The sequence below is a fragment of the Hesperophylax consimilis genome, chromosome 23 (assembly GCF_061612785.1).
Source record: "Hesperophylax consimilis isolate HC1 chromosome 23, BYU_Hcon_1.0, whole genome shotgun sequence".
NCBI lineage: Eukaryota > Metazoa > Arthropoda > Insecta > Trichoptera > Limnephilidae > Hesperophylax > Hesperophylax consimilis.
Window position 1 is genome coordinate 29,864,425 of NC_142858.1, and position 24,618 is coordinate 29,889,042.

The following is a 24,618-nucleotide window of genomic DNA, read 5'->3' on the forward strand; positions in this document are numbered from 1 at the left end:
GAGTGTACACGAAGGCTGGCAACAATCAACTTGATTTTGAATAATTTGTTTGAAGTCTTGAAGTTTGACTGTGGTTTGACGTTCGAAAATCTCTCAAGTATGAGGGAGATTTTGAGTTGAAAGAAACGAAATATGGAGGTCGTTATTAGTAAACATTTACAAGACATAATCAACCCTACGGACATTTTTTTTTTAACCTAACCTAACCTAACCTTCTACTTCCTGGTTACGAAACCATTACTAGGATAGGTTATTGTACTTTTTATTACTAACCTCCAACTTACCTAGCTCTGGTAGTTTGTATTGATATTTGAAGCTTATGTTTGTATTATTTAAGCTTTCTGCCAGAAGCCTGACCTCACAATTGTTATTTAATCTTATATATTCTAGGTTTTCCGAATAAAATCACAAAGTAGAAGAAATTTGTGTTTAATCCGTGACCCATCCTGATATTCCTTTACGATAGGCCTACTTCACTAGTAACTCTTAAGATCATTTAAACTTGAATGCACTACTTGTATTTTTATGACAAAGTGCCTTCTTCGATGTAATTGTTATGCAGTCTTATGGAGAAATAACAACCAACCAAGAAAGCCAAGTTCTCATTGTCACAGGTTTAAATTTGCCGGGCAGATATGAAGTGAAGTTCGGATTTCGTAGCTCCGCCCCCAATCCTCCAGCAATGTGAGAACAGGCGCACCCAGCACCAGCGGGTGCGCCTGTTCTCACATTGCTGGAGGATTGGGGGCGGAGCTACGAAGTTTGCCGAGTGAACACGAAGGCTCAAAGCGGCTCGGAACTACGAAGTTTGCCGAGTGTACACGAAGGCTGGCAACAATCAACTTGATTTTGAATAATTTGTTTGAAGTCTTGAAGTTTGACTGTGGTTTGACGTTCGAAAATCTCTCAAGTATGAGGGAGATTTTGAGTTGAAAGAAACGAAATATGGAGGTCGTTATTAGTAAACATTTACAAGACATAATCAACCCTACGGACATTTTTTTTTTAACCTAACCTAACCTAACCTTCTACTTCCTGGTTACGAAACCATTACTAGGATAGGTTATTGTACTTTTTATTACTAACCTCCAACTTACCTAGCTCTGGTAGTTTGTATTGATATTTGAAGCTTATGTTTGTATTATTTAAGCTTTCTGCCAGAAGCCTGACCTCACAATTGTTATTTAATCTTATATATTCTAGGTTTTCCGAATAAAATCACAAAGTAGAAGAAATTTGTGTTTAATCCGTGACCCATCCTGATATTCCTTTACGATAGGCCTACTTCACTAGTAACTCTTAAGATCATTTAAACTTGAATGCACTACTTGTATTTTTATGACAAAGTGCCTTCTTCGATGTAATTGTTATGCAGTCTTATGGAGAAATAACAACCAACCAAGAAAGCCAAGTTCTCATTGTCACAGGTTTAAATTTGCCGGGCAGATATGAAGTGAAGTTCGGATTTCGTAGCTCCGCCCCCAATCCTCCAGCAATGTGAGAACAGGCGCACCCAGCACCAGCACGCACCTAGCAATAATATGGCAATACTATAGCAAATAGCAATTAGCAATACTTTTGTGTCAAATTTCGCCGGGCGGCCGTCTGCATTATAACAGGCTCGCCCAGATCTAGTTTTGGTTTTAGCGCCATCTCAGGAAATTATCGACTCGAGTTCGCTGTGCTAACGTGAATCAAAGTGGCCACCATGAATCTCACCCATACTTGTTTATTTGTAAGTGTCTTTATTCATAAATCTCCAGCCAAAACTCCAAATCCGGCCCACACCGGCCATTATTTTACGTGTCTGTAGTCTGTCGCACATTCATTCTACTCATTTGTTTATTGTCCTACGCACATTTTTTTAAATTAAATTGTTGTACGTGTAGGATGTGTTTAATTTTTTTGACTTAAAATTGTGTCATATAAAATTAAAATCACAAGCCAATAATGTATCTCTTCTGAATTATTATGTTATGTTAATACAAAAACAGTTTAGAAATATATATTTTTAATATGAATTTTCGCTAAACCCGTTTTTTTTGTTCTTCTAAATCGAAAGCATTGGGAAAGTTCGAATAAAAACGTAACTTTTATAACAAAAATTATATGTAGATTTTGAAACTATATAATCTTAAGTCAATTCAATTCAATTCAATTTGTTTATTCCTTTAAAAACATTACAAAATTACATTTTATTTCGTTTTTAAGTATATTTGTAAAATGGTATTACATAATAGTTAGCGGTGTATAAACTATACCAGCATCAATAGAGCTTGCCTTTTGAAGGCAGCTTCACCGATGCTAAATATGTCGATATCCGAATTAATTCTGTTCAACAGCAAGACTGCTCTCCCCACCGGCATGACCATTGGCAAGTTAGTCCTGCAGGCCGGGAGATGGCACAGTCTATGCTGTCGGTGACGGAGATAACCATCAGGAACATAGAGACTAATACTCTCCATGATAGTCGGATTTTCAAACCATCCACGAATCAGTTTGAAGCAGTGTGATACAATATGCACATCTCTTCTGACCCGTAGATGGTTCATACCGAGCATGCCCAAGAGAAAGTCAGTAGGATAGAGCCACGGGTAGTAGCCATACTCCCTCAGGTAGAGGAATCTCAGAAATTTCTTCTGCACTCTCTCCAACATGAGGGAATACTTCACCTGATGTGGGCTCCAAACCACCGACCCACTCTCAAGCCTACTCCTAACCAACGCAATGTATAGCACTTGGAGAACCCGGGTGTCTCTAAAATTCATCGCAGTGCGTAGGACGAAGCCCAGCATTTTCAGTGAAGCACTACACGTCATTTCGATATGAGCATGAAATGTCAGCCTACTATCAAACATGATGCCAAGATCTTTCATAGTGGAGACACGTTTTAAACTTCGGGCATTCATGTTATACCGGTAAAACCAAGTATGACGTGCCCTTGTGAAAGAAAGAATGAAACATTTAGAAATATTGAATTCGATCCGATTCCGTTTACTCCAGTCAACAATTCTATTAATGTCCGATTGGAGTCGAATGCAGTCTTCTAAAGTTTTAATTTCCAAGAATAGTTTTAGGTCATCAGCAAAAAGAAGTGACCTGGAATGCAGAATATTTTCTGTAATATCGTTAATAAAAATTAGAAAGAGGAGCGGTCCTAAATTAGAGCCCTGTGGAACGCCTGAGAGTACAAGGAATAATTTTGACATGAATATTCCATGAGATACAAATTGCTTTCTTCCAGTAAAATAGCTTGCAAAGAATATGAGAAACCGTAAAGAAAAACCTATAGTTGACAATTTATTTAATAATATGTCATGGTTTACGGTATCAAATGCCTTCGAGAAATCATTATATGAGCAATCTACTTGGTAGCCCTTATCTAAAGATTTGGAAACATAATCTGTGAGTACCAGTAGGTTAGTATCTGTTGATCGACCTTTTCTAAACCCATGCTGTTCCGATATTAAGAAAGGCTCTACTTGAAACAGCACATGTTTATGAATTATCGATTCGAATAACTTAGCCGGGGCGGAAAGTATTGCCACTGGCCTGAAATTTTCGACAGATGTCTTTGATCCACTTTTGAAAATGGGACAAATTTTTGAGACTTTCCAGGAATCAGGAAATATACCAGTATCTAAAGATAGGTTGAATATAAAACTTAGTGGCATTTTTAAAAATTCAACACATCCTTTTAAAAAAAATACTGGAAGAAAGTCTGGCCCAAGTGAATGTGTATGTTTCATGTTATTAATTGAAGATTTAACATCTGATTCGTCTATATGACTTATATCAATGTTTTGGGCTCCCTTCACATTCAACTTGGAAGCAGAAATGGGATTTAGTAATGGAGGCTCATTACTGTACACTGATTGGAAATGGGTTGCAAATGCATTGGCTACATCCGCTCCTCTAACTTCCCGATCACCATGCATCATGATGTCTGTTATACCACCATCCTTGCGCAGTGATTTTACGTAGTCCCAAAATGCCTTGGGATCATGCTTGATATCACTCTCTATTGAGTCGACATACGTTCGGAATGCTATATGAACATTTCTTCTAACAACTGCTCTGAGATTACTGAACATTTCATACTCATTTTGGTCACCAGTAGCTTTCCATTTTTTATGGTGAGCATGTTTTTTCTCAATGCTCCTGATGGTATCTCTAGTGAACCACTTCGGATATCTACGTCCACCTCTGTTGGGAGGTTTCCTAGGGAAGCAAGCGTCAAATACATTATATATACATGAATAAAAATGGTGTAGCGTCTCATTAACGGTATCGAATTTAGAAAGTTCATGCCAATCCAATTGGCTCATCATCTGATAAAGTTTGACAAAATCACCCCTACCAAAAATCCATCCCCGCAAAGTGCCGTCTGTAGTTTTAGGTAATTTGGTAGTCTTCGGAGGCTTTTTACAAGAATACCGGAACTCTAATGCGGGGTGATATTTGTCCTCATATACGAGGGGAGAATCGCTATGTATGACATTTAATTCAATGTTACACAAAACGAGATCCAACATCCTCAACTCAGAATTGGGAATACCATTATTCTGGGTGAGCCCAAACACTTCGCATAAAAATTTGAGGTCATTTTCAACATCCTTGCCGCTACGCGCTGAATGGATGTTGAAATCTCCCAAAACAATAATATTCCTTCCTCCGAGAAGATCCACGTTTTCGTGAAACTTGTCGAAGAATAGTTGATATGTTTCCAGAGTTGATGCCGGTGGAAAATATATTACACATATAAAAGTAACAAACAAATCGATTGTAATTTTTATCCACAAGTCTTCGATGTCAGCTTCCAGATCAGGCATGTGTTCGGCCTTAAACTTAGTTTTGACAGCCAAAAGGCAGCCTCCGCCTTGTCTGTGGCCACTACCACTATCTCTGTCTTTTCTGTACACTTGAAAGCTGTCATCGAATAACTCCTGGTTGCACACACTGGAGTTCAGCCAAGTCTCAGTGAGCCCTATTACATCGTAATTGTTTACCAAAACGTTAGAATATAATAGAGAACATTTAGTTTTCAGTCCCCTAACGTTTTGGTAAAAGAAATGAAAACTATTGTACTGTCAACTAGGCTTAAAATTTGGTAGCCGTGGTGTAATTACCTTATTGACCCATTCTTTTAAGAACGAATGCTTAGGCCAATGCTTAGATTGCAGTAATTCTGCCACCGCTGACCCGGGTACACCGATTTTAAATGACGCATATTCTCCCCTCGTTTTGATTTTTGTTATCTTAAATGAGGAGATACTGACAGATTTACTTATTGTTTTGAGGTGCAATGTTAAGTCATCTACTGTAGTCTCTGGATGCAAGGGGTAAAGATGGAAGTATTTCACTTCCTCCTGGTCCTTTTGACTACCTCGTACGGTGATGGGACGCCGTTTACGATTACGATTAATCAAAGTCCAAGGTTGACTTCCTGGAGTTTGACTTAAGGGCGGTGCATCTGCTTTAGCTCCATCGGGCGGAGGCGGTGCATCCACATCAGTTCCGCCGGCCGGGGGCAGCGCATCACTATCAGATGGCGTGGAGGTAGGCGCTGTGGAGGTAGACGCAACGGGTGTCACATCAGGAGTACTTCGGGATGAAGCATAAGCGGAAGAAGATTGTCCCTTGTCTGAAGCGTTACTCGTTTTTTTCCCTCTTTGGGAGGCTTTTGCAGCCTGCGAGCGGGTTATTATTTTTCCAACGGCCAAACTTGTAGCGTCATCTGAGGTACGAGTCGGCTTAGTAGACGGGGCGCCGTGCGGGGGGAACGGAACGGAGACACCGGCCCCGGCGGCAGTTGCAGTTGTATTGTCTGCGGTAGTAGCGAGCGGGGGCGGTGAGGTGGCGGTGACGAGGGGCGCTGGCGGGCCGAGTGTGTCGCCTGTAGCGTGAACGGGAATCTTGTGCACACATGTACCTGCAACCGCAGTTTCACTATTGTACAAACTACCGACAATTAGTGGTGACGTTTTTAGAATATTTTTAACAACATTCAACTCACTAGTTAAATTGTCCACTTTAACAGAGAGAACTTCGATGGCCATCGTTAGCAAACGAAGCCCATTCGTTTCCTCGTTGATATCCATTAGGATAAACTTGTAAACTTGTAAATTATTTAATAAATTAAAATTACGGCGCGCGGCGAAAAACACGTACGTCCTGCCGGCGAATCTAGAAGAAGTTCACATTATAGTAGACAATTTATTAGAAAATTCTCTGTAAAGATTACCAAGGTCACTTGTAATAAAATCTGACCTTCCAAAAAATATTTCTTGAAGATGCAAAACAAAGCTATAAACTATAAGTTGTTATGAAATCATATATAATATGAAGACACTTTGACTTGTTATAAATATAGAAAAAATATTTTGAATTAATAGTGAATAGTGAAAACACACGACCTTAAGATAGAGTATAGTTTAGCAAATCCAGATATATAGATAGACGATTCAACGTTAACTGTATTCAGAGTAAAATTCCACCAGCTGACCATTACGGTTCTAGTTTTGCAAGTTCAAGGCGGTCATTTCAAAGCTACATTCAAATTTTACAAAACCTTCTTGAGGAATGATCTTACCAGAGTTCTTCTCAGGAGCCTTTTCTGAGTTAATAAGTAACCATTACATTTGAATAACAATAAAGCTTCCCAGAGGCACAGCTGTGCTGCACAACTAGATAAGGAACCTCTGCCTCTCTTTGCTTCTACCATAACTCTCAAACAATACAAATGATAAATGAATCGATGAACACGCAGAGTTAAATGTATCATCATCTTCTTCCCATGTTCCTTTTGGGGTTGGGAATCCGTCACTTAAAGCAGAGCCTCCAGGCGTCCCCGTGCTACGCTATTTCAGCAGCCTCCGTCCATAGCAGGCAGAGTCTCTGGAGTTGCTTTTTCCAACTTTGTTTGAGGCGGTCGACTGGACGTCTTCCATCTGAAAATGCCACCAGTATTTTATATAGATGTCAGTCTTTTGACATTCCTTTTAATGTGCTACTTCTGTATGAAGACGAACAGTGGTTTGAAGCAAAGCACATCTCAGATCATTAAGCTTAACACTAGCTTTAATCTAATATTCCTAAATGATGTAATTATAATTCATAATGACTGTTTGTTTTCAGTATTCCCTGATTTTGTTTTGCCTAATAACAACGGACAATGCATTGCAAACGGGACGGAGCAAATCGGCTATCGAGGATATTGTGGAGATAAAAGCCTTTAAAAAACTGCTGCGTTCCAAGACAAACATCCTTGTGTGTTTCATCAACTATCCGAGCACCAAGACTACTCAGGCCCTGAGGTCCTTTCGAGACGCAGCCGATATCCTCAAGGGGCATGGGACCATGGTCATAGTTGACTGTAGTGGGTATGTTACATCTTAATTTTATATCTTTTGTTAGATAAAACCCTAAAGGACAAAATGGAAACCATTGGTAAACTTGGGTTTAACTTGGAGCATCTTTGCAAGCTGTCTATACCATTAGAACAGTTTTTTCTACACTCCGTTGATGCAGGAAGGTTCACAGAACTCTCAAATTGTGGGTGTATGTTTGGTTAGGTTTAAATCATAGGAAGAAAGCAGTTGCCAAAGAATGACAGGATTTAAAAATGACAGCTACAGCAACTGTTTGTGAGTGAGGTTATGTAAGCATTCTAGTTTTGACGTTTCGAGCTTCAACAATATTTGGTGGCGATGCGGGTCTCTGGCATTTACAAACTGGGCACGACAAGTTGTTTGCGATGTGAGTACACAACATAAGTATTCGATACTTGCGTATTCCCATGTAAGAAATAGTAATATTATTCTTCGCAAGATATGTTGGCAACCCATGCACTAGACCAGTCATTCCCAAAGTGGTCGATTTCGATGTAAAAGAGGAAAAAAATTGGGGTTGCATGAAGATGCAAATGGGGATTCATGAGAGTGGAACTTGCACATTTGATACCAGTAGCAATACTTTGAGCCCACCCGCTCAATAGCAACGTTTGACCAAACTTGTGCAACTTGTTTAATTCTTTATTTATAAATATGAATGTTTAAGACAAACACTATTCCAGTGCTGTCTAGGGAAATTTTGGTCTGAAATGCGTTAAGAGGATACAAAAATATTGTGGGGAATTATTCTTATCGAAATTCCCTAGCCATCCCTCCCCATGGAATCATAAAAATATTGGTGGTGTATTACTGAGTAATTGAGAACACATTGAAATCCAGGGAAATTAAAATTTTGGGCAAACCCTACCATCACAGGGGTCTATCCAAAGCATAAAAAATTGGCACATGGTCTACGGGACAAAAAAATTTTGGGACCTCTGCACTAGACAGATTTAATATCTTAAGTGTTGCATTTTAAATTATACGACTGTACTGAAATAATTTCTTAATTGAAATTTACAATAGTATCTTTGTTTTTACTTTCGCGCTTGCTTGAACTTGCCGGATGTTTTTTAATGTGTTCATTTTAAAAACCTTTTACTGAACATTCCCACGTATTTAAAATCAGAGCGGAGACATGCCAAATGGGCTAATGGAGCATAATGATTCACACAGGAATGTTTCTATTCTGCCATGTGTTGTGTTCATGGTGTTGGCAAAGTGACAAAGTATCAATCATGAAAATTCCACGGCAGTAATAAAGCCGGATGTAATGTAGGTCACACAGAAGGCAAACATAGGAAAGGAATCCGAAATTCAGAATAGATCCAAACATTTTATTTAACTGTCACCCCAGTTTCGAAACAACACAAGCTCGCCAGTGAAATAAATATGTATGATATATATATACAATTAAACTGATTGATCAGTTTTGTAAGATCTAAGTAAGAGAAAATAATGTACAAATAAAAAAAACTGAATAAACACATATAAAAAAAAAAATAATTTAATATTTGCTTGTTTTCAGGACTACCAAAAAGATGTGCCGCAAGCTGAAGGTGAATGAAGACGATCCCGTTTATCTGAAGCACTATAAGAATGGAGAGTTCCACAAAGACTACGACAGGAAGACCACCACTTCTTCGCTCATCAACTTCATGAGAGATCCGTCGGGCGGGATCCCTTGGGAAGAAGATCCATCAGCCACAGACGTGGTTCACCTGCCTGACCCCGATGTACTTATATTCTGTGGTTTTATTTGCATTAAAATGATTATATTATTTATATAACACCTGGGAATATCACCTTAAGAGAGCTTTACAATTTAATTAATTTAACCATAACTTCATCACTTACACTTAGAACTAATAAGATTTATTACCAATGACTTACAACTAAGACCTATAGCTCACTACTAAGTAGATACTGAGCTACTTATAACTAATAACTTACATCTCTGAGGTATAACTGTGACTTATAGCTAAGACTTTCAACTAGTGACTTAAAAATGAATACATACTTATGACCAAATGGGTCTGAATACATTAATATTTGTAATGTCTTTGCTTTTCGTATAATGCCCTTTGCATAAAGGATTTACTGTGATATTGGGATGGCGGAATAATATATACCTACAGTTGTCTCACTTTCACTCCATCTCTCTCATACAAGACTTCAGTCGCACATCCTTTACAATAACTTTTAATGCTTCCGATTTTGTTGTCCGGGTTAAATCTTCCCCATAGGAAAAACTAAACCCTTCCACTCACTTTTCCACAAATGATCAGCTAGTCAATCAACACTATGCAAGTGCATTATATAAGTAAAATAAATACAAAACAATACAAAAAACAACAACACGTCAACTCACCAGAGATCAAATGGGAAAAAAATTCACCGACTCCAGATATTTTCATATCAGAGGGTTCGGCTCGGTAGAACTTCTAACAGGGCCTATAAATCCTACTGATCCCTCAACATAAATATTTAAAAAATCTTTCGTTATCCTACATGTATTCAAAATGACCGACTTTTGCATCTTTATATATAAATTTTTTGATAGATCTAATACGCCTACATTTTGAATGAGAGAGCTAGGTATAATGCCAGTAGCCGAAATAACGAATGGTAATATTTTTATATTCTGAGAATGCCAAATTCTTTTTATTTCGTTTCCTAAATCTGTGTATTTTCTTATTTTTTCATTAACAGATTTTTGAATGTTACAGGAATTTGGAATAGCGACATCAATGATATAAGTTATTTTTTTAATTTTGTCATGTAAAACTATATCGGGTCTATTATGACTAATCGTTCGGTCTGTTAGTATAGTTTTATCATAATTCGTTCGTATTCATAATATGGTACTATATTACGGCAGTCAATCAAGTTATGTTTAATTACCAAATTTTGGTGAATTATTTTTAAAACTTGATTGTGCCTAAATGTATACTCGGACGGTGCTAATATAGAACATCCCGATATAATATGTTCTATAGTTTCCGGAAAATAAATTATTATTACTTAAATTGCTGTTATATTATGATTTTTATGCCTTTTTAGTATCTCGTAAATTATTGTTTGTATGTTTTGTTCGATTATCAATACTGTTTTAGAAATACATTCAAATTAATTACCATCAAAAAGTACGATACACTTGTTGTATTACAATACAACAAGACTCTACAGATCATAACTTGTATATAAATTATATCTTAACACAATGTTCAGAGGTCATTTGTTTGTTCTTTCAGTCATTGGTCCGCTTCCTAAAGAAGGGTCCAGTATTGAACAGGCCATCCATAATAATGTTCTTTGCGCCTTGGTGTGGGCACTGCAAGACATTGAAACCTGAATATTCCAACGCTGCCACTGACTTGAAGGTATGTAAATTGCAGACTCACTCGTGCACTTGCGTAGAAACAGACAGAATGTACAGGAAAATCATTTCAAAGAAGATGCGTTGAACGCCGATAGTATCAAAAGTTTCAAAATAGTGTTTTCAACTAGTTTAAAACACCAGCTCACACTCCCCTCTTACCCCGCAAATGCCCATGCGTAGCGATTCAATTCGACAACGTTCTTTTTTTTACATTCTTCAGTTTCCTAACAAAAATGAAATTACCATCAAATTATTTTTTTATCACAAGCGAGGCTCTTTAAAATTATTTACCTGTACGGTTCTAAGCGTATGAGATTGTTTATTTATCTCTCCAGCGACTGGTAGAACTTTTATTGTGAAATCTGTACACTCTTTATTTCTGTTATATGTTTCTGTCAGCGATGGTTTTCTCTAAGTGCGTTTGTACAGTGAACTCCCATAAAAATAAAGGGAAATAAGACAAACTTGTATTATAATTTTACCAAACTTTAAACAGCGCGTCATTCAAATTCTGTGCAAAAAAATCAAACCGTCCCAATGATACTCGTACTGCCCCTGGGCGAGTCTGAAATGAATCCCAAATCCCGTAGTTGCATTACGAATAACTGAACATATCTTGTGATCTTCTGTCATATTTCTTAGGTACATACAAGACATAATAGTATTTTTTTTTGGTCTTCTTTACTTATTTCCTGAACATTCCACACTCTCGAATGGTTTGGACGGTTCTAGAAATTTCTAGAGTGCGAAACTTCCAGCCCTTATATCTTCAAAAGCAAGCCCTCCAGGTAAAAACGGGAACCTTCTTCATGGATGGAGGATAGAGGGATACCACACCATATAACTTCCTTCATCGTACCGGGACTCGTTTCTGAGTTTTTGCGGCATGCACATTGTACACACTTACTTTTATTACTATATATACTGATTAAAAAAAGATTACCCATGCGAACTCTGTTACAATTTGAAATTTGTATGCACAGTTTTTGTTGCTGGATATTATAATATGTATTTGGGAGCTAAACTACCTCCTTTTGGTTGGATTTTTGCCCTATGTATTTCAAAACTCTTTGGCTACCTATAAACATTTTGGCGTCGAAATATGTAACTAATTAACTGACCAGACCTCGTTTAAAATTGTTGTGCTAAATTTTAAACATAATTAATTTTAAATTTAAGTCATTTAAAATAATATTATCGGTATTCGAAAACATTAGCATGGTAGATTATATGAATGAGTTGCGTTGCGAATGATATTTTAATTTTAAAAGCTTTTTCGTTTGCTTTAAAATGTTGAAATTCTCCGGACACCTGTGGAATAAGTTAATAATTAGCTCTGTATGTTAATTGTTATTTTAGGGAGAAGCATTCTTGGCAGCCGTCGATGTCTCTAGGCCGGAAAACTCTGGATTGATTCATCAGTACAATATTTCAGTATTTCCAACACTACTTTTCTATGAGTAAGTTTTACACAAATAATCACTAAATTAATAGAGACGATGGAGCTAGGCTCAGTAGTTCTTTGGTAGAAAACCAATTATATGTTAATGTCAGCTCTTAGAGGGTTGGACCTGGCAACACGGTATCACATCTTCATACATAAGCACACATGTCACCACAACCTTAGATTACACATCTGCTCTGATGGTGGACACTGCAATACTGTCCGAAACGTTGGCTAAAGCAGGAGGTAGCGCAACACAGCAAAATACCCCAAAAACAAATCACTAGTTCAATAATCCAAAATATGTGACATTGTGGGGTGGGTTAACCCGTCAGCATACCTGCCGCCAAGATTGGAGGGCTGCACTTTTTTCACATCGGCATATTACCCGCCCCATTGGGGCGACTAAAATTTTTCCCATATACTTAGATAGTTCACAATAAAATTATAATCTCTATAAAAGAATAAAAAGTGTTTAATTTTGGGGAAATATGGGGTGCAATATTGCACAGTAATGACCGGTCGGTGGCCGAGTTGACATCGCGTTTGGGTCCCACCCAGGCGTAGTGTGTTCAATTCCTCGGCTGGCTAAGTCTTCCATCCCAACACAAGCAACAATTTCAGCTTACTGTGGTGGTAGTAGGAGATTTTCAAATATTGACAGGTTATTCGTAACCTGGAAATATTTGTCTTTCTTTTAAAAAAAATAAAAATAATAATAATCCTTCTCAAGTATGCACAGATGTCACAAATAAAAATTAGTATGGACAGGAAGGTACCTGGCTATTTAAAGCACCATTTCAATTCTGAACAATTGTCCTTCAGCAAGGCAACACGATTCGTAGATGAGATCCTTATTCTCATCCCCTACCCATGGAGGTCATCATTTAAAATAAATATTTATATTACATCTGCAGGAATGGAAAGCTCAAGTTCCCGTATGAGGGAGAAAACAATCGCGCTGCTATTGTGGAGTTTATGCGAGACCCGCAACCGATGCAGAAGAATTCCCTCAAGTCCCATATCCCAAAGGAAAAGGACTGGGCTTTGACTATCAGTGACGTCATTCATCTGACCAGTAAGTCAACCTTAAATTAACAAGTGGTTTTACAAAAAACTCTTTCGCCGGTTGCATATATTCTGTGTTTTTTAAACACAATGGCATTTCTGTTTCCGATTTGGCCATTCAATTTAATAATAATAATAATAATAATTGGATAATTTGTAGAGCGCTGTTTTTGTGAAAAATCACCTCAAGGGCGCTGTACAATTTATTTCCTAGGATCTACATTTGTTATTTAATTAATATCATTCCTCAAAATATTAATTTGCAAACATATATATAAACTGCTTACTGCGGTTTAAGGCTAATGAATCCAACCAGATTTCACCGTTTATTCCATATTTTTAGGTTCTGTAAATTTGGTACATTATGGCAAGCGATTGCTCAAAACGTTTTTTGCAAACTTGCAATAATAACATGCCAAAAATCATTAGAGTTGTGAAACAATAAAATTACCATTAAACTGAACATCAAAATCAGTAACGCTTCCTGTATTAATTTTCAACCATTGCTCACTTAGGATAGGTTGTTTCAGAAAATTTGAACAATTCATCAAATTTCCATGTTGATTTTCAAGTTCTGTGAAGCTTCTATTCAAGTTCTGTTATTATATCATTATTGGCCAGTTGTTTCACAAAACTGAAATAATAATAGAACTTGAATAGAACCTTCACAGAACTTGAAAATCAACTTTGAAATTTGATGAATTTTTCAAATTCTGTGAAACAAATCATCCTTAGAAATAAAGTAATTGAAAAAACAAATGGTCCTGAAAAAGTTTAACCTCCCATTAGTGTTGAATTTTGAAAATAAAACTCCTTAATTGTGGAATCAAAATGTATTTTTTTTATGCTTTTGTTTATTTACAAAAAAACGTGGTGTAAATAAAAGCGGCGAGGAAGGTCAGAATAGTGAAAAACTTGACTTATTACCGGCTACGGCTTATGCGGCTCATGGCCGGCTTTACCACAACAACATTGATTCAGCGCGTAAGAATCTAATTAGTAAGACGGTTAGGACGGGTTGTTTCGGAGAATTTGAACAATTCATCAAATTTCAACGTTCATTTTCGGGTTCTGTGAAAGTCCTATTCAAGTTCTGTTTTTATATCATTATAGGCTAGATGCTTGACAGAATTGAAATAAAAACAGAACTTGAATAGGACTTTCACAGAACCCGAAAATGAACGTTGAAATTTGATGAATTATTCAAATTCTCCGAAACAACCCGTCCTTAGTGTTTATTGTGGCTACCTTCCTGGCGAAAATAATATTACGTTGACCTTGTAATATTCCTAGCCCTGTATATACGGTTCAGCCAAAAGTCACCAACCCCGAAAATCTTAATTGTTTACTTTTATCTAATGTCAGTTGGAGCAATTGTGTCATATTTATAACACTGATCTGAATGCTATCTACAGTAATCAATTTTTCCAAAAAATTTCATTATTTATTGTGAAAATTGCACTTGCGAGCATTTGTCGATAACGTTTCACCAATTTGCAAATTACTTTGCAAACTCGGCCGACTGGGAATAATAATAAGCCAACCTGTCACAGCATTTTGAAGATCTCTATCCTCAACCAAGTGCTGAGCGCCAACCCACTTCGTCATATGAGTGAACAGATGGAGCCATGTCCATGTGAATTGGCTCAACATGTCAGCAGACTGCGACGTTTATTCTGGAGGGCTTTCTTCGACTTGTTTCGGGAAGCGATACGATCCCGTGTCATTGCGCCGATATAGCAATGACACCTAACCCATTGCTACTAGCTCTACACGACAACAATGGGTACTTACCCTACCGCCCTCTTTCATTATCAAATGGCAAAAACAGCAATTACCCTAGATTACTACTAAACAATATTATTTTTTTACTTTCTGAAAAAAGCAATGGTTTCTTTTAAATTCAATATTCTCTTAGTAATCTGCCGTTCGATTATCCAATAACTACTATAAACACCCATTATTTTTCGATCTCTATAATTTGCCGGTACTGGTATTGCAAATTCGGTCGTCTATCTTAAAAGCGATGTGACTGAGAGATATTTGACTAATCTTGTATTAATTTTGAACCCAGGTGACACATTTGACCCGATGCTGAAAGAAGAGAAGTCAGCCCTGGTAGTATTTCACGCTCCGTGGTGTGGCCACTGCAAGAGAATCAAGCCCGAATATGAACGGGCAGCTTCTTTGCTGAAAGATAGGGGTGTAAGTATATACATTAATAAACCACTCCCTGGATTGATAACTCTGGCTTTTTGAGCGTACTTATTATACACCAATGAAAAACTCTATAGACTTTCAGAGTTTTTTATTGATAGATATAGTTAGGCAATCATGTGACGTCACAATATTTCCGTTCCACTTTTCGATCGGAGTTATACCTCCCTGAATAAATACATTAAATTGACAAATAAAATAAACTGGTTGCTTTGGTGAAATTAGAGTGACATCTGTTGACAATATTATACAGGGTGCGGCAGAGAGGACGGACGTTTTTGAGATGGGTAGTACTCTCCCCCTCCGTCTACGAGAGAGGTGGGGGGGGTGCCGCTTGACTCGTTAGTTCCTAGCATTGTTTTACCAGTTGTCGTCATGAAGCCGTGGACGGTGGAGCACCGCGTTTTCGCCTATGATTGTTTCGTCCGAAATAATGAGTCAGTCACCGTCGTACAGCGTGAGTTTCGTCACCACTTCAACATTCATCGGAATAGAGCTGTTCCCTCTCGAAAAACCATCCTTTGTTGGGTTGAATCACTTCGCAGGCGTGGTGAACTGATCAACAGAAGACCAAGAGGAGCTCCGCGAACAGTTCGAACTCCTGAAAATGTTGAACGTGTTCGACAAGCCTTTCTTCGCAGTCCGACTCGATCTGCCCGGAAACATGCTGCTGCACTTCGCCTCAGTGATCGTTCGGTAAAGCGAATTTTGCATATGGATCTCTGATATAGAGCGATGTTGGAGAGAGTCTACGCGAACTTCCAAGAACGCCTCCAGCACTGCATCAACGATTTCGGCCACCACATGCCTGATGTGATTTTCCACACTTGACTGTCTCAAATGCTATTTCCTCGCGAACCTGATTCCATCAATAAATTTGTTTTTGAGTAAAAATTAACTATTTTATGATTTTTTTAAAACCGTCCGTCCTCTCTGCCGCACCCTGTATATATACATTTAAAATTCATCAGGTACATTTCCAAATAATTTTTCTGAGAGTAACAGAAGATAGTTTTGACTAGTAACGACTCTTGACTTTTGGGTATACTAAAGTTGTAATATTAAAAAAAAAATGGCATTCTTGATGTTGTAACTGAAAATGTTATTTTTTTAGTGAAAATTCATTTTTTGTATGAAAATTTTCAGGAAATCGGTGCAGCTCACTGCCAAACTTAAATTTTTTTTTTTTAAATGTTTTCGGCTACAACGTTAATAATGCCATTTTTTTATTAGCACTCTAGTACACCCAAAAGTCACAAGCCGCCTCTGGTTTTGATATTTCTTATTTAATAGCAACTATTTTGATTTCTGTGTGATATAATCAAATATTTTACGTTTTCAAAATCTGTATTACAAAATACAAATGGGTTTCGCCACAAACTTTTGCCTATTTATTATGAAACAGCCGTCCAAAATTTCAAGTATTTTTAAATACATCTATTTCAATTTCCCTTTTGTTTTTGATAATGAATGAGTGATTTCTTCCTTCTTCTTGACATCCGATCGTCCTGAAACTCGGCAGATAAGCTTGTGCATTCTATGAACTTTAATACGCATTTTGTCGATTTCCGACTTTGAATTCCGCTTCATGCGAAGGCTCTTTAAAAAAACGACTTAAATATGTAATGTAGACAATTATTTAATTATTATTAACCTCAACACAGGCTTGTCCTAGTGAGGTTAAAAATTCTAACGTAAAAAAAGATACAATGTAAAGAAACAACCCCATGATTTTTTGTCTTATGGGCTTTTAAACTATAGAAATCCCAATTATTCAGTGGTAACTTTTTTTTTGCGCAGGAATATTTAAAATACTAAAATAATATGTCAAGTATTTAAGCTAATATAAGGAGGATATTCATCAAGTTTATCTAGTAAATAAAACTATGCTTTTTACTGGTTGTTTTTTTTATATGTTATTTATTTATTTATTTATTTATTGTAAGAAACAAACAGCATTTTTTTACAGGATTAGTTATACAAGAGGTTACATATGAGGTAAGCCAAAATAGTTTCTTATGCTAATGTTGGTTAATGTGATATAATACAAGATTGACTGAAAATGAAATTAACAAAAAAAATAAAAATCATTTAAATATATTAGAAGGAAGAAGGAATAGGAAAGGGCAAGAGGCAGAGGAAGATGGGATGGGGACAGGAGACGCTCATGTTGTACCTTTTCTATAAATGTGCATTAATTTAATTAATATTTGTGGTCGTGCGCTTGACTTCGTTTCGGTATTTCACAAGAGTATTATTAAGAATATCGATATTATTAAATTGCGTGTTATATTGCGCGCATTTACGGGGGATTGGAGAATTTTTTCTAAGGTTGGTTCTGCACGCGGGCAAATGAAAAAAATGGTTTTGTCTGGTTGGCCTTGTAGGTATGTGAATTCTTAAATAATTTACGAGTTCAGGAGAGTCCAGGCCGTTATTCAGAATTTTGTATAAAAATATTTGATCAGATATTAATCTACGTGTTTGAAGTGGAGTAAAGTTGTGAAATTTTAAGGATTCGGTGTTATTTGCAAAGAGTAATTTAAATTTATAATTTATGTGTTTAAAAAATTTGTTTTGCACACTTTCGATTCTGTCAATATGGCATTGGTAGAACGGTGCCCAAATGAGTGTGCAGTATTCTAAGTGGGGGCGGATATACGTGGTGTAAAGGGAATACATGGTTTTAATATTGCGAAAAGGTTTAGATATACGAATTATAAATCCCAACATTTTATTGGCTTTGTTGATTACTTCGTTAATGTGTTTGATAAAATTTAGTTTTACATCCAGTACTACCCCAAGGTCACGGATTGATTATATTTCATTGATATGTGTATCATGAAAGTTATAATTAAAATAAATTTTATTTTTGTTGCGCGTAAAAGATAATTTGTTGCACTTAGAAATGTTTATGATTAATTTGTTTAATTTACAGTATGCAAAAAGACGATTTAGGTCTTCTTGAAGTTTTATGCAGTCATTGATAGATTTGATTACTATGTATATTTTTTTGTCATCTGCATATGCAAGGTAGTTAGCATGTAAAAAACATTTATAAATATCAAATATATATACATTAAACAGTAATGGTCCCAGATGGGAACCCTGCGGTACGCCAGAGGGCACAGTTAAGAAACTAGACTTAGTTCCCTCAACTGATACGCACTGTAGTCTTTTCTGCAGATATGAAGTTAGCCACCTAAGTAAGTCGCCATGGATTCCTAATTGGTGTAATTTTTTAATGAGGATAGAGTGGTTAACTTTATCGAAAGCTTTCGAGTAATCTGTGTAGATAACATCTACTTGGTGTCCATTATCCATATTGCTTGTTAAGTATTCAGTAAAGTTGACTAAGTTTGTTATTACTGACCTTTTTTGTAAAAAACCATGTTGTTGATTTTGTATGCTGCGGACAATAGTTATATAAATTTGATCGTACACAATACGCTCAAAGATTTTACTAAATACTGTGAGTATTGAGATTGGGCGATAGTTTGCAATGTTACTTTTTGAACCAGTTTTATGTTATATGTAACATTTATTGGTTTGACCTAGATATAAAATTTTCAGTAAATATTCGGAATCGCTGGACAAGGATTATATGAAATATTTTTAAATAAAACCTTCTGATTTACCTCAATTACTATAAAAGGAATCTGACTGCATTTGGGATATTTTTAATTTCAGCATTTTAATTTTTAATTACGTAAATCGAAAATTCACTTTCGTTGTATGGGATGACAGCTGGAATGATTTCTGTTGATGACATTTTCTCTGGTTGGTATTCCTGATACGAGTAGCTAGAATTTGAATCATTTCAGAATGCAAATTCTAGTTAGGTACAGTTTTGGCCAAACTCGAAAAATAAAATATTTTTGTTATTTAAAAAACTTAAATTATTTATATTTAGGTATTATTATAATTATGGTTTTATTTAACCTAAACTATAGTAACCTAACCTATAATAATTTAAACCTAAACTAACCTAACCTAAATCCTAACCTAACCTATATCCTAACCTAACCCATAATAATCCAACCTATAATAATCCAACCTTACCTAACCTAACCTATATCCTAATAATAATCGAACCTAACCTATAATAATCCAACCTAACCTAACCTAACCTATATCCTAATAATAATCCTACCTAACCTATAATAATCCAACCTAACCTAACCTATAATAATCCAACCTAACCTATATCCTAATAATAATCCAACCTAACCTAACCTATATCCTAATAATAATCCAACCTAACCTAACCTATATCCTAGTAATAATCCAACCTAACCTAACCTAACATATATCCTAATAATAATGCAACCTAACCTATAATAATCGAACCTAACCTACAATAATCCAACCTAACCTAACCTATAATAATCCAACCTAACCTAACCTAACCTATATCCTAATAATAATCCTACCTAACCTATAATAATCCAACCTAACCTATAATATCCAATCTATCCTAACCTAACCTATAATAACCTCACCTTTTTTAATTTTTCTATTTTATAAAACATACCTAAATATCTTTATTTTATTTTTCGAGTTTGGCTAAAATAGTACCTACCTAGTATTTGCACATGGTAAAAAATATAGCCATTCGTATCAGGAATACCAACAAAAGAAAATTTTATCAACAGAAAGCATTCCAGCTGTCATCCCATACAACGAAAGTGAATTTTCGATTCACTTAATTAAAAATTAAAATGCTAAAATTAAAAATATCCCAAATGCAGTCAGATTCCTTTTATAGTAATTAAGGTAAATCAGAAGGTTTTATTTAAAAATATTTCATATAATCCTTGTCCAGCGATTCCGAATAATTACCAAATTTTCATCTGAGGAGCTTGTTTTGTGTTCTATGACTGTTTTATTATGGGTTTTACTGCAAAGTTAACCTGTATGAAAACCACTCTCTAAACATAACACTGTAAAATCTATGAAATAAAAAGCCAAAGTTTCGCTATTACCAACTGATTGATTCAATAGATTGTGCCATATCTTTCTCGGGCATCCCCGACTTATTATACCATTAGGAACATTGTCTTTTATTTATGGAGATAGATAGATTATGTGACACCAACAAACTCACAAATGTTGCCCGCAAAGCTATCAGTGTCAAGCAATCTTTCATTTTTGATTAGGTAACCTGGGCAACAAATGTTTTTGTATTTGTTACCAAGGTTAAACAAACAATGATTGTTGTCAAGTAAAAAAATAAATAAAAAAATCCCTTAAACCGTACTAATTTCTTCTTTCAAAGCCTTTTTTCAATGATACACCTTCGAGATAGGTAGAAGCAGTTCATCAGGTAATAAATACATTTGTAATTCCATTTTATTTGTTTAATGAGGTTACCTTTGTTTTGTAGATAAGTGGAATGCTTGCTGCAGTTGATGCCACCAAGGAGCCAGAACTAGCATCCAAGTTCGGAGTCAAGGGATATCCCACCTTGAAATACTTTGCTAATGGAGAGTTTAAATATGACATAAGCCTGCGGGAAGAAATGAAAATTGTCGAGTTCATGAAGGTATTATAAAATTACACATTAAATGTTCGCATATTATACAATATATTAAAAGTATTTAATGTCATAATATCTAGAAATTATAATTGTCAACTTTGCTGAGGACCTTGAAACATTAAGAGCTATGGGAAATTACCTTTGGACATCACAAACTTCAGTCAACCCGCCAGGGAGAGAGATTGATTGTACAAGATTTGAATCAATGGTTAGTAGGGAAACCTGCTTACTTTCATAGTTTTCAAGGAGGATACCATCATAGGTTAAAAAGGCTAAGAACTGTTCAATTCAACGTTGCTTCCCACTTATCGGACCCGAAATTCGCATCGGGCAGCTGTACAACTTAGCTCCTTATTGAAGACAATATTAGCAATTCTCAAACGAAGATTTGAAACCGAAAAAACACGGGCGCATCTGGGACTTGAACCCTTTCATCCTAGACTTGACTTTTAAAACAAACTAATCAGTATTAGACTGCATGCTCAAGTAGAAAATGTTTAGGTAAAGCTAAAGTGACAACTTTATTGCTATAATTTATTATGTAATAAGAGAGCAATGACCATTTTAAGCTCCCTTGAGGTGATTCTATTTATAAATGAACTTTCCAATAGAACGGTAATGTTTAATTTATATCCTTTGGGTTTAGGACCCCCAAGAGCCAACTCCCCCACCTCCTCCTCAGCCGATGTGGCCAGAAAATGAAGCGAGCAATATTGTGCATCTTCAAGCAACCGACTTCCGGAGCACACTGAAGAAGAAAAAGCATGCACTTGTCATGTTTTACGCCCCTTGTAAGCACTTTACTTTTTTTAATCAAATTTTCACATGTTTCTTTGGACAAAACTTTGGTTGCTTCGTTAGCATCATCTTTCTTAACACTTAATTATTGTTTCAGGGTGCAGCCATTGCAAAAGGGCAAAACCCGAATTTTTAAAGTTGGCTGAGGCTTTACAAGAAGACTCCAGAACTATAATTGGAGCTGTGGACTGTACTGAACACCAGAGCCTCTGCCAGGAACATGGCATCAAGGGCTACCCAACCATCAAATATTTCAGTTATTTTGACAAGGTCCGGAAAGACTACACTGGTAACAGAGTGGTAAGTTTCCAAATTGATTCTTCTTCTTGTGGTTTCTCCTACTGGAGACAAGCAATTGTCAATGTAAAGACTGCTCAGATGGGTTATTGAGTACATGCATACTCTTATTTTTTTTTAAATTCAATAAAAATCAAATTTAATAATATAATTATTAAGTTCTGCAAGTATTTTTTGGTTTTTGTTATTTTTACAGCTGTTTCGGCTTTCAAGGACATTTTCAAACTGTCCTTGTGGCCTTGAAAGCCGAACAGTTGTAACAATAACAAAAACCAAAATACTTGCAGAACTTAATAATTATATTATTAAATTTTTAAAAAATTAAATGGAGTTCTACGAATTAAACACAAAAACGATAAATATATTATTTTTTAGTTCATTGTAGCGAAGTCCTGGTTTGATCGACCACTCAGCATTTCGTCTGTCTGTAAATTTATTTGCGTTTTCCATGTCCGGGCAATCCTGACCAGATGGTATCCGTGTTTGATAGTATGTACTTCTTTATTCCACCATAGCACCGTAGCATTGCGACTGGACTATTGCAAGCTGTCAGTTGTTAAGTCGGGAGTAATCAAGATTACCCGAGATGTCTACTGTTCACAGAACTTCATTATGTAATCGGTTCATCAAACCAAAAATTCGTTTTTGAGAAATAGAATCACCAATTTCTGTATAATTTGTATATATTTTAAATATCTTTATTGTGTGTTGCAGGCAGCTGACATGATAGACTTTATGAAAGATCCCACCGAGAGCACACCGAGTGTTTCCAAAGCGAAGGTGGATACAGGTCGTTCACAATATGAAATTGACGTTTTGGATCTCACCGATAAGACTTTTGAGAAGGAGATAAGTGCTCCTGGACTGACGCTAGTGATGTTTCATGCACCATGTTAGTATAACCTCCTTACTTTTACCCAAATATGCATTTATTTTTTTAAATATTTACTACTTTTTCTATCAATTTACACTTGTGATTTTAGAAAAGTCACAACTTGCACGAAATAATTATTTTTGTTCGAGGGTGTAGAATCACAGGGGCCTATCTACAAAAACATAGTTTTGAGATAAACACAAATGAAGATTGGAATGCTCATATGCCCACATGTATGCCCAACTGTATTTCTTAAATGTCTGTATGCATGAGATAGAGCTTTGTGTCACTACTGTTTTTGTAGCTAGGCCCTTGTGATCCTAAGACCCCATGTTGTGACTTGTTATTTTACTAAAAAACTTCCCAATGTATCTGTAATAAAGTTAACCTGATCTATGCGGCTGTCACTTATGTGATTTATCGGCTACTATGTATACCGTTACGAGGATGTACGCGGTTATGTGATCTAATTTTCACAAAAATAAAAACACATTACACTGTGTCAAAATGTGCAACATTATGGGATGAATTGTGCTAAAAAGGTTAGAGTTTTAAAGTTATCATATGTTTTTAAACTATTTATTTATTTATTACAGGGTGCGGCCATTGCACTAAAACCAAACCAGCATTCGAAGCGGCAGCCAAACAAATAGAAAACGAAAAATTGAAAGCCAAACTGCGCATGATGGATGCCACGGTGAATCCCAAGACTACCAAGGCCCAAGACATCTCTGCCTACCCAACATTCAAATTATTTGGAAAAAGCCCAACGGCCTTAACCTATTCAGGAGAAAGAACTATCGATGGATTTTTGACTTATATTAAAAACAATCTTAATGTGAAAGTAGAACTCTAAAATAACTTATCACTTTGTAGTCTCTCAATAATATTACATTTTGTATTTGTCAATCTCAAACAAATCTCTTTTTAAGTTCCCAAACTGAAGGCGGGGAATGGATGAACAAATATTATTGAATCTCATTACATATGTAGTTTCGCCAATATCGTTAATATACCTAATGGCAATTCTTATAGACTAACAGATGATTAACGCTAGAATGATCTGCTAATTACAAAGAATGTGATTTTATTGACTTTTATATGACTGGGCATATAAATATGTATGTATATTAGCTGCCTTACAATATTTACTTCCCTTTTATTTATCTTCATGCAGATAAATATTGGCAATTCCCAATAAGGGGGTGAGTGTTCCTTGCTGTTTCATCTCTGCCCCTAATAATTCAGAATCATTTTTACCAAATTGCTTAAAATTAATGTACTTATTATTTTGGACTTTTCGTTTAAATTTTCAATTCCACACAACAGCCTCCACTAACACAAAGATAAAAAAAATTTGACTGATTTTTTTTTTTACTGTAATTCTAATTAGATATGTACGTAATATCAATGAAGCTAATAATTAAAGTGTAAATTAAAATTATCTGTTTGTAATGAATTTATTAAATGTATATCTGTTCGTTTAAGTGTTATATACTTGTTCTTAGGTAAAATTCTCTATCTGCCAATCTGTTTCTTTACTTAGGAGTTCTTGTTTCATACTTTAAATGTGTTTAATAAAATAACTTTCAAATTTTGCTTTGTAAA

At 35.9% G+C, this 24,618-nt stretch overlaps 1 protein-coding gene across 1 annotated transcript; it reads left to right on the top strand.

Annotated features, from left to right (window-relative positions):
* The first annotated feature begins 1,576 nt into the window (after positions 1-1,576).
* LOC149412547 (protein disulfide-isomerase A5) lies at positions 1,577-24,454 on the top strand. Its single transcript, XM_089646000.1, has 12 exons — positions 1,577-1,735; positions 7,138-7,382; positions 8,920-9,127; positions 10,646-10,774; positions 12,133-12,233; positions 13,135-13,295; positions 15,360-15,490; positions 20,889-21,047; positions 21,688-21,832; positions 21,937-22,139; positions 22,851-23,028; positions 23,607-24,454. The coding sequence occupies exons 1-12, from the start codon at positions 1,709-1,711 to the stop codon at positions 23,864-23,866; spliced, it is 1,947 nt and encodes a 648-aa protein (XP_089502126.1). The 5' UTR covers positions 1,577-1,708; the 3' UTR covers positions 23,867-24,454.
* Positions 24,455-24,618: the final 164 nt, after the last annotated feature.

What these genes read in the sequence shown, in the direction of transcription:
- LOC149412547 (XM_089646000.1), top strand. Translation starts at nt 1,709, where the DNA reads ATGAATCTCACCCATACTTGTTTATTT. An exon ending in ACGCTGCCACTGACTTGAAG is followed by an intron (nt 10,775 to 12,132) that starts GTATGTAAATTG and finishes TTGTTATTTTAG; the next exon opens with GGAGAAGCATTCTTGGCAGC. An exon ending in CTTTGCTGAAAGATAGGGGT is followed by an intron (nt 15,491 to 20,888) that starts GTAAGTATATAC and finishes TTTGTTTTGTAG; the next exon opens with ATAAGTGGAATGCTTGCTGC.